Below are 11,897 nucleotides of genomic sequence, written 5' to 3' on the forward strand. Positions count from 1 at the left end.
GCCTGTTATTCTATCCAATTGACTATGCAATCTTGTCAATAAAATTTGATGAAATGAAAAATGAAGTTATTAATAATCATACTTGCGCGTGATATATATGACGTATATTTGACGACGTACTTGAAACAGAAACAACTAAATAATATATATTTTACTTATTTCAAAATAATTATTTCAATGTATATCAATCACTTCTGTTGGCCCCGTTGTTAGCGCACAGCGAGTCGTAATGTTTGAGGAAACCGGAGTACCCGTAGAAAAACCCGCGTATTCAGGCAGGTGATCCCGTACATTTTCACGTCCAATCGGGGAATCAAACCCCAGCCGCCTTGGTGACGGTGTGCTTTATCAATTGCGCCGCCCGACCACCCAATACACACATGAAAAAAAGAAGAAATCAAAATATATTAACGCCCAGACAATTTTATATTTATTTTGGTAATTGATGTAAAATGTTTGACAAATACGACAGTTTTTTTTCTTTTTTTTCTGCTATTTTTTGTTATTTGAATACTGATAGTGTTTGCACGTTCCGTTCGGAGGTTCGAGAANATGCTATTTTTTGTTATTTGAATACTGATAGTGTTTACACGTTCCGTTCGGAGGTTCGAGAATGACTACCAGACAAATTAACAAAGTCCTCATAACAAATAGCTAAACTCTAATATTTCGCTTCAATGGTATGATCCCGTGACTTTTCTCAAGGGCGCCTACGTATAGATGTCTTTTTATCCTGTCAACTATCGGCTGTGTTTCTCATTCCGGGATTCCAAACTTAATAAACGTTTTCTATGTCTCGTCAATCTGTTGCATGATAACAAACAAAATAATTATTAAGAACAGTTTCCGCGTTGTCGTGATAAAAAAAAATACAAACAAATCTAAATCCGTGATCGCTAACGCGCACGGTCATTCTACTACTGTGTGCAATCAAGCGTGAGCTTCAGACCATCGATCTCCCAAGAATTTCGGTTCGATCCCCCGGTGGCGGAAAAAAAGAGAGTGATGTCTGATAGGTTTATTTGTTATACCTCCGACGGCACAAAAACAAATTTTGTTCCCTAAGCGGCGTCGCAATAAAAGCTCTTCAGAGCTTATGTTTATTGTTGACAATTGTACACGATAAAGATGATTATTATTATTATATATACTTGTGTATTTATGAGTCAAAGAAGTTATATTTACGGTAGTTGCCCGAATAACACTGGATCCTTGCAAATGTATGTTTGTTGGGTACAAATTACTTAGAATTATATATTGGAGCAAGGGAATATGATGTTGTCAAATTTTTCGAGCAATCCGCTCCTTTGTCGAGACAGAAAAAAAACCCACAAAACAATTATTTTACATAAAAACAATCATAGAACTATAATAGGATATAGTAAATATTTTGAAAACATTAAGCCCCCCGGCTAACGTAAGCCGAAGGCAGTATTTACACGGACAGCATCGTTGACGACAAAGAGGTTAAAAGATGCTGAAGCTGGAAAAGGTTTGGTTTAATTTTGTTTAACGTCCTATTAACAGCGAAGGTCATTTAAGGACGTTGCTGGAAAAAGTGACACGACGATTCGACCGAATATGTGGTTTAGTTTGTTTGTGTTTTTTAAGGACGTGTAAAGTTTTGGTGGTGGAGGAAAGCCGGAGTTCCCGAAGAAAAACCACCGACCTACAGCCAGTACCTGGCGATATGGCGTAGAAACTCCCGAAATATCTTTTAGAAAGGTAAAAATAGGTAGTAAACACGTTTGTTATTTATATATACTGGCGTAAGTGTTGGAATGCGTACTATTAACGGTTATTACACCAAAATAAAATCGATACACAGTAGGCCTAACATGCAGGTTCAAGAAAAAAAATTCAGAAGGAAATTGACACAAGGTCAAGTGATTGGCTAACGAAATGCGAGTCGGGTCAGTGAAACTGTGTTAATGGCATGTACATTACCTCTAGTGACAAGACTATTGTGAACATATCGTAACCAAAATAAATACACCGGTGAAATTGACATGACTTTGCAAACAAAGCGAGATTCGTACGTTCGTATTATAAATTCCTCGATGGGATCCAACTTAATATCAAATTTCCTGTTTGTCTCAGCGTTTTACGGTTGACTAGAGGTAAACGTGTTTAGGGGAACGAGATTACACTAACTTGAACAGGATTTCTCCTGTGCCATGTATAGGTAAATGCATTTCATTGGACTATTTTTTAAAGGGAAGTTACTTAATTACTATCCTGCATGTTAGTAAGAGACCGACTACTACGTTGGGTATGTGTGTGTATATATATATATATAATCTATGTCCAGCTTTAAAAGGCATATTCGAGGATTACAAAGTGCGTACGGAGGTTATACAAATACATATGTCTATCCACCCTTGTGTGTCTACGAAAGCAATATTGTTTGTATTTCGTTGAGAAATTCTGAAGGAGTTCGTTACTTTATATGTAAGGAATTTACATGGAGCCTACCAGTAATGATCAAAACGTGAACTCGGCATGAGGGGAGTGTTCGAGTACAGGTAGTTTTAACGTGCAATGATATTAACTAGGTTTGGCAGGGATTACAAACGGTTCTACAGGAGTGAAAGTTCGGCAACAACGGAAAGGTAAGAAGCTAGGCAAAATAATTTCAGGGGTTATATCTACCCATGACGTAATAATTGTATCTTAGTCTCTGTGACCAAATATGCTTAACCGGTAATACCTACCTGTGACAAAATATGCTTAACCAGTAATACCTACAGGTGACTAAATATACTTAACCGGTAAAACCTACCTGTTACCAAATATGTATATCTTAACTGGTAAAACGTATACCTGTAACCAAATATGTATATCTTAACTGGTAATACGTATACCTGTTACCAAGTATGTATAACTTAACCGGTAATACGTATACCTGTGACCAAATATGTATATCTTAACCGGGAATACCTACCTGTGACCAAATATGCTTAACCAGCAATACCTACATGCATATGTGACTAAATATGCTTAACAGGTAAAACCTACCTGTAACCAAATATGTATATCTTAACCGGTAATACCTACCTGTGACCAAATATGCTTAACCAGCAATACCTACATGCATATGTGACTAAATATGCTTAACAGGTAAAACCTACCTGTAACCAAATATGTATATCTTAACCGGTAATACCTACCTTTGACCAAACATGTATATCTTAACCGGTAATACGTATACCTGTAACCAAATATGTATATCTTAACTGGTAATACCTACCTGTGACCAAATATGTATATCTTAACCGGTAATACGTATACCTGAGACCAAATATGTATATCTTAACTGGTAATACGTATACCTGTGACCAAATATGTATATCTTAACCGGTAAAACCTACCTGTGACCAAATATGTATATCTTAACAGGTAAAACCTAACTGTGACCAAATATGTATATCTTAACCGGTAATACCTGACTTTGACCAAACATATATATCTTAACCGGTAATACGTATACCTGTGACCAAATATGTATATCTTAACCGGTAAAACCTAACTGTGACCAAATATGTATATCTTAACCGGTAATACCTGCCTTTGACCAAACATATATATCTTAACCGGTAATACGTATACCTGTGACCAAATATGTATATCTTAACCGGTAATACGTATACCTATAACCAAATATGTATATCTTAACTGGTAAGACGTATACCTGAAACCAAATAGGTATATCTTAACCGGTAATACGTATACCTATAACCAAATATGTATATCTTAACTGGTAATACGTATACCTGCAACCAAATAGGTATATCTTAACCGGTAATACGTATACCTGTAACCAAATATGTATATCTTAACTGGTAATACGTATACCTGAAACCAAATAGGTATATCTTAACCGGTAATACGTATACCTGTAACCAAATTTGTATATCTTAACTGGTTATACGTATACCTGTTACCAAATATGTATATCTTAACCGGTCATACGTATACCTGTGACCAAATATGTATATCTTAACCGGTAATGCTTACTTGTGACCAAATATGTATATCTTAACCCGTAAAACCTACCTGTGACCAAATATGTATATCTTAACCTGTAAAACCTACCTTTGACCAAACATGTATATCTTAACCGGTAATACGTATACCTGTGACCAAATATGTATATCTTAACCGGTAATACGTATACCTGTAACCAAATATGTATATCTTAACTGGTAATACGTATACCTGTGACCAAATATGTATATCTTAACTGGTAATACGTATACCTGAAATCAAATATGTATATCTTAACCGGTAATACGTATACCTGTAACCAAATTTGTATATCTTAACTGTTTATAAGTATACCTGTTACCAAATATGTATATTTTAACCGGTAATACGTATACCTGTGACCAAATATGTATATCTTAACTGGCAATACCTACCTGTGACCAAATATGTACATGTATATCTTAACCGGTTAAACCTACCTGTGACCAAATATGTATATCTTAACCGGTAATACGTATACCTGTGACCAAATATGTATATCTTAACTGGCAATACCTACCTGTGACCAAATAGGTAAAACTTAACTGGTAATACGTATACCTGTTACCAAATATGTATATCTAAACCAACACTCTTTTATTCAGGTTTAAACAAGATTTATCATAATTTCTTTTATTATTTCCTTATAGAATATTTTTACAGACAGGATAATTAAAATGCGAATTCTCATATAATTTCAATTGAGTTTAAAGTAATGCATAGCAAAAAGAGACAGTTGGTAATCATTGTATAAGCCCCATTTCTTCAATATAGATTGAAAAAATAATGCACAGCTTAAGACTGGGAAATTCAAACAAGGATGATTCGGAAAAAAATATGACTATAGTGCTTATTATAATGTGTACACTTGTTTAATTAGTATTGGGTGTATAATATTTCTGATATACAATTGATTGATCATGAGCGAAATTCTATTGGCTGTGATCCATACACTCAACTAATACATTATTTCCTGTCATTTAATTAGTTTATTTCCGTTACTTTTCAACAGTGTATGAAACGAATTTCGCGTCCTTTTAAACGGGTAATTATACACAAAACCGAAAATCTTATATATTGATGAATAGACATGGACAACAATACTGTTCTTTAATTTTAGATAATATATGTGTACATTGTAAAACTGTTTGAGCAGATATATCGCTAAAGATTATCCAACATCTACGATGTATTTCTGTTTTAAGGGAATGTCTTAAAGATATCAGAGATTTCATTATCATATCTATGATTTACCAATTTTTAAGAAATGGTACTAGCCATCCACAGGGGCTAGCCCCATTGAGCCATCCTCGGTACTCGATCCATATGGGTTACGCTCAATTTCGCTCGATCCCAGAAAGCGAAATAGAACGTAACCTCTGGAGTATCAAGGATTGGTATGCTGTTTACGCAGGGATAAACTTTTTTTCCGTCTTTATTAAAATATCAATCCATTCTTTGAAGACTATTTCATTCAAACATATTGTATTGATACTGAACAGTCAAAGGGATTGGGCACACGTTCTCGCAACTTACTAGACCCTCTCCCAACAATACAACATACAACAAGTACGTATATCACGTGATAACAAAACATTGAAACATATATTATGTACTTGGTAATTGATATTCTTTTAAAACTATCTTATGAGCATTCTTAAATCTGGGGACATTACAGATATATACGCGATTTTCTATAGGCGTTCTTTATAGTTACTGTACCCACATCGGGACACTTTTTAGACAAATATCAATGTTCTTTATACCATAATATCAATTCCAAAAAAAATTGTTCATTTCTCACCGATAGATACTCTCCACTTTACATTTCTATTACAAGTTGGTATTTCGGGCGCGTGGTTCTATAAAAAGAACGCGAAATACCATCCGAGTTACGTAGGCCCTTGAACCGGCGTTACTGTACCCTGAAAGATTTGGGGATAAACGATCAATATCGGTAGACGCATAGTTGAAATATTTTAGAGTCAACAAGGGTTCTGATTAAATGTACCCTCCAAACTAGCATCAGTTTTGATAAAAATAGTCTTTTGAAAAGGATATCCAAATAAATAGCGTCGCACAGCAAGTAAATCAGGAAAGTCTTGTTTTGGTAATTATTCTTACCTTTAAATTGTTCATGTAACGATAATCAGCAACCAATGAAGCTTAATACAGTTAAATTGTCATGAAAAGTGTTATCAAATGAAAATTGTATACAAAAAAGTACTTCTTTGCATTGAATGACAGACTCCTGGGCCGTTTTCCCACAAATGTCCCGTTTTGGGTACTATCCCGATTTGTACAGTGACGGTAGCTTGCTGTATAAATATGAGGGTTATGGATATATGTCATTCATTATTTTAGACTATTTGGTCATGATATTTTTCACAAGTGCGAGAAAGCTATCGATTTTTTTCATTTTAAAACTTTATACAACGACGAAAATGTTACCCCTCGGCCGTTTTCTTGGATCGCGGTCCAACCAAACGGTTGAACCGATTAAACCTATCGCGGTCCAAACGGTTGAACCAGAGTTGTACGTTTTAGATATAACGTCGGACCCGGCAATCTGATGCTGCTTTCAGGCGAGCCTTGACAAAGCCTTACAAGGCCTGCAAAAAACAGACAAATCGTTTATTCCACATAAATGAACATGCCCCAGTGGTTATGCTCACTTTCGTTTCGTGGAGTATCAAGGATGGAAATTTTGAGGATGCGCAATAATTTGCTGCAGGAAAATTCAAAAGATGGAAATGCGTGAAATATTAAGAGTAAGCCAGGGAAACCCGTGAATACTTTCTGCACGTGTGGTATATCTTTATTAGATATTTAACTGGTTAATGGATCAGGTTTTCTGATAAAGTCAACTCAGTGTCATTCGAGTCTCTTCCTTGATACTCTCAGGGTTACGATCACAGGGACCTGAGAATTTGTTACAGCTATAATTATTCATCCTTGATACTCAAGGGGTTACACTCACTAACGCTCGTGCAGAGAGCGAAAGTGAGCGCAACTCCTGGAGCATCAAGGATGACCTATATTTGGACCTAAACAGATGTGTTCAGTGAAATTTTACACGATTTAGGGGTTTAAATAAACTTTCGGTAAAAATGCAACCCGGGAAATATATAATCAATGGAGTGGCCTTTTTACCGAAAATTACTTTAAACCCATAGAGCGTGTAAAAACACCTTCGTTTGGGTCAAAATATAGCTGTAACGAATTCTCAAGTCCCTGTGTTTACGATCACCTTCACTGCGCAGAAGCCCCTGGAGTATCGAGGTTATCTTCATCTAAAATTGACACACATTCTACCAAATCAAATAGGCTTGAATCGCAAATAATGTGATAAATAGATATGAATCGCAAATAATATGTTGAATAAATATTGATAAACCAGTTTGAGGGAAAACGTAGCCCAAAGTCCAATACACTGAGCTTGCACTTTTATTGATTGAAAAACCTGCTTTCATTTTCATAGTGCTATGGAAACTTGGATGACTTTGTGTTTGTAATGGATAGACGACTTAACATTTAATACCAAAGATATTAGAAATATGTTTAAATGTAATGACGATATCTCTAAAAGAAATAGAGATATCTTTAATTCAATTTGAGATATATATTAATGTATGCGTTATGTACATCAATAAACGAAACATGGAAATGTTTAACTCAAATTGAGATATCTTAAACTACACACGTGTAATATGTATATCCGCCCTTTCCATAATGCTTAACAAAATATAAATATAATGCAATTTCTAATAAAACATAACTAATTTACAACAAACGCATACGAGAGAGAGAGAGAGAGAGAGAGAGAGAGAGAGAGAGAGAGAGAGAGAGAGAGAGAGAGAGAGAGAGTTTTTTAGTCTGACTTGTTTCATAATTAAAACTAAATTAAGTTAACAAACTTATAACAATGTTATATAACAAACCTATAACAATGTTGACCCAGTTAGACTATATAAACTTATATATCGTATCCTTAGGTTATAGAAATAACTTTAAAATTATTGAAGGTATCTCTAAAAGAATCAGAGATATATATGTCTTAAAGAAATAGTTTTTTTTAAAATGGGGTTTAAGATATCTCTAATTAAATTAAAGCTATCTTTAAATGGAATAGCAATATCTCAAATGATTAAGATAACCTGAGGTATATCTGTGTTTGTACGATAAACCTGAACTCATTCACCCCTGAAGACACATTTGAACTCTTCCAATTCAAAGGCTGGAATAGTTCATTATGAAACTTCAGGGGTGAATGATTTAATGAATCTCTGCCAAAAACTTAACTAAGTAGGCCTTTTGGAAATTTCCGGCATGACTACAGCTTTGATAAATCATTTCTGAAAAGAAAATGATACTTGCTGTGAGTAATTCTGCATCATCAATGCAACTAAAGCATAATTAAAACTAACTTTTGTAACTTTCGTGCCAAATTAAAAATCACACCCGTACCCCATGCCCCTCCCTGTATTCTATGCATTTCTAAAAAAATATTAAGTGAATAGCTTGAAGTTAAATGTAACGTAACTGAAAAACGTAGAAATGCTTATAAATAAAGAGGAAAAATACATTTGTGACGTTTACTTTGTGTGTGTGGTATGATGACGTAACATTGCAACGTCATTTCGGGGATCTCGAAACTAATTCACTTGAGCTGTTTACCACTGCTGATTTATTCAGTTGGACTGACTTTCCTTTTTGAGGAAAAAATGAAGGAGCAGTGGTTTAATTTTCGAATGAGCCATATATAACTGTGTATAGAGAGTTTTCACAATTGTAAATCGGTGAAGATGTGAACTTGGGGTTAAAACGGAGAGATCCAATGGAGCACGGAATTCGACCGGTGTTAGGCCTAGCAGACGACGGCAAGTGTTAGCCTAAGACTCGTCACGTTTTTGTAGCACGGGTCATCAACTGTTGTACTATTTATGTTGCATGTATTTAATTAAGTTCTAGGCTATATGGTTCTGAAAGGAACAGGTACGTAATTAAGTGTCGTATTTCAAACCCTGCATCACTCGGGGCTTAGATATCTTGTGATCTAGAATCCACTGGGTATGTGCAGTGTTTTTGTTTACAGGCAGTGTTCGGCATTTTCGTGGAAATTCATGAAATTATTTTAAATGTGTAAGTGAATTTACCTCTGTTTATACTTTCCAATGTTGGAAATTTCCATCGTTTAGGAAGGCCCATATATGAGGCCAGACTCGTTCCCTGTGTCAGTTGATGACAGAGCAGACGACAGACCATACTAATGATAATTGTCACTGTTGTGAAAATAGTGCACTCGTGTAGCGGGTGGGACAGTTGTCGAAATAAGACAAAGCCGCTGGGTTCGGTTCTATTGCATTTTAATGCCCATAAATAGATACATTCTGAAATACACAATAAAAATACGCACAAGCTCTACATTGCATATATGTCATATTCGGGTAAAATACAATCTACAAATCTCAACAATTCAATGACCAGTACTAGGATAATAAAATTACAACACTTTCTGGTACTTATTTCTGATATTTTCCAATAAGTAATTATTCAATGATATTACTTTATACATTATCATAAACGTTTACAATACTTCGAATCTTGAAACTCCAATTACATGATTATGATATCACATTTATACACTATCAATACGTAAATACAGTATAAATACACTTACAACACGTATCGTGCATTAACGTCACAAGGCAGAAAACGCATGCATGTCCTAATGACTAAACCGTCATCGTCTCACATTGTGAATCTGTACGAACTACAATAAATACAATAGAGTAATAGACGCTCAACTCTTACAATAAATATATAACTTATAACGGAATCACAAATACCCGAACCTTCATTTCAGAATAACATATTTAGTATCAAATCGGTCATCAAATCAACGATTCATTAAAACTGTTTTGCTTAGATGACATCGTTGTAAGCTAACTAGTAGCTTGTGGAGATGTATTGTATTCTTTTCTTCAAATGTATGCTGTACACACGCGCGCTAATTTGACTTCCGGTTGCTAGCTATTTACAATTACAAGCTCATTTCCTTATCCTTTTCCTTTTAATTGTTAAACATATCATTTAACCATTCACACTTATCATATACGCGGGAAGATACATACTGGGGAATAGAGTTAATTTAAAATCAAACTAATTGAAATAGACATTTCAACCAGAGACGTACATAACAGAGACGTATATAACACTTTATACGTCTCTGTTTCAACTTACCGAAAATAGACCTGTTAATAATATCAAACTGAATCTTCCGACCTGATCCCTTTTCAAATCAATTTCAAAAAGTGACCGGAAGCTAAAACAAACCTACACGGATACTAACGACACAAACTTTCGACCAACTAAATAACTTCGTCAAAGTCCGTCACGTACGTGTCTTGCCTGTCACTGACCACAACTCGCATACCAAACGCCACAATACATATACGTACAAATAAAGCGCCGCACCCGCCCGAATATATCCCGCGCGGAGCTGTAACTCATATATCAAGACGTTACGTTACGTCTTGCGTCGGCAATTTTATAAACACGGACATTATATTAGTATCAATTTATACGAACAGTATTACAAATATAACATTCATGCATGTGCTATATAGTATGAATATAACATATTACAAACAATACATTCAATCATATATTATATTATATCACGGACTTAGTTAGAATTCACATTGTATGTCGGTTAGTTTGGTTTGAATAATGGGAGATAACTCGAATGACAAAAGGTTATCAAAACCAGAGACGTATATATAGTTGCAACAAAGCACAAGAGAGATTAATATCAACTGGAATAAATAAATAAATTAAACCTGTTTCATGATTTTTGTAAAATTAGTTTTATGTATTAAATAGGCTAGATATAAACACGTCATTTTATCTATCAAGCATTTGGAACATTTTGTTACAATATTACGTTAGAACCTTACAGTACTCAAAATCAGAACACTTGAAGGAAAAAGTCACATGAAATTTGCATGCTGTGCAAAGAAGTATTTTTAAATTGAAAATATTGATTTCAAGATGCTAATATACCGATAAAAAATTATATGAACTTTATTTATAAATAATGACAAAAATGTAACTAAAATGAAGCGCCATGCGACGTTAATGATTTTCAATTTTTGTATGTGACTTGGTAGTTTGGAAAAGAAATGCATTCAGAACAACCATTGACTCTTTAAATGTTCCAAAAGATATGCCATGTTCTACTCAATACTTTTTTTCATCTCCAAATATAAGGAGTGTCCCGATTTGGGTACAGCTACACCTGTTTCGCGATTACGTAATCTTGAATATATTTCCGGTTCTATTTATAGAACCACGCGCCGGAAATATCTACTTGTTATCATAATGAAAAGATCATGATATCTATTTAGGAAAAATGAACAAAAATTACTGGGATCGGCAACATGGTATGAAATACATCATTATTTCACAAAAAACTGTCCCTTTATGACGAATGTGTTATATAACTACCATGTATGATATAATGACCATATACACTGTACTACAATGTATGATATAATGACCACAAACACTGTACTACAATGAATGATATAATGACCACATACACTGTACTACAATGTATGATACAATGACCACATACACTGTACTACCATGTATGATATAAGGACCATATACACTGTACTACAATGTATGATATAATGACCACATACAACACTGTACTACAATGTATAATATAATGACCACATACAACACTGTACTACCATGTATAATATAATGACCACATACACTGTACTACCATGTATGATATAAGGACCATATACACTGTACAACAATGTATGATATAATGACCACATACAACACTGTACTACAAT

General features: G+C 34.5%; 2 protein-coding genes across 2 annotated transcripts in view; one reads left to right on the plus strand and one right to left on the minus strand.

Annotated features, from left to right (window-relative positions):
- LOC110454163 overlaps positions 1 to 11,897 on the minus strand; it is a 223,410-nt gene that overhangs the window by 106,380 nt on the left and 105,133 nt on the right. The gene's annotated exons all lie outside the window — the stretch shown is intronic.
- The window catches only part of LOC110454166 (phospholipase D1-like), a 90,815-nt gene continuing 81,181 nt past the window's right edge, over positions 2,264 to 11,897 (plus strand). The window contains exon 1 of the mRNA XM_021503541.1: positions 2,264 to 2,612. Within this exon, the coding sequence (XP_021359216.1) occupies positions 2,542 to 2,612 (71 nt within the window). The 5' untranslated portion in view covers positions 2,264 to 2,541. The remainder of the gene's footprint in view (positions 2,613 to 11,897) is intronic.

This window comes from Mizuhopecten yessoensis, unplaced genomic scaffold, assembly GCF_002113885.1.
Source record: "Mizuhopecten yessoensis strain PY_sf001 unplaced genomic scaffold, ASM211388v2 scaffold7713, whole genome shotgun sequence".
Taxonomy (NCBI): domain Eukaryota; kingdom Metazoa; phylum Mollusca; class Bivalvia; order Pectinida; family Pectinidae; genus Mizuhopecten; species Mizuhopecten yessoensis.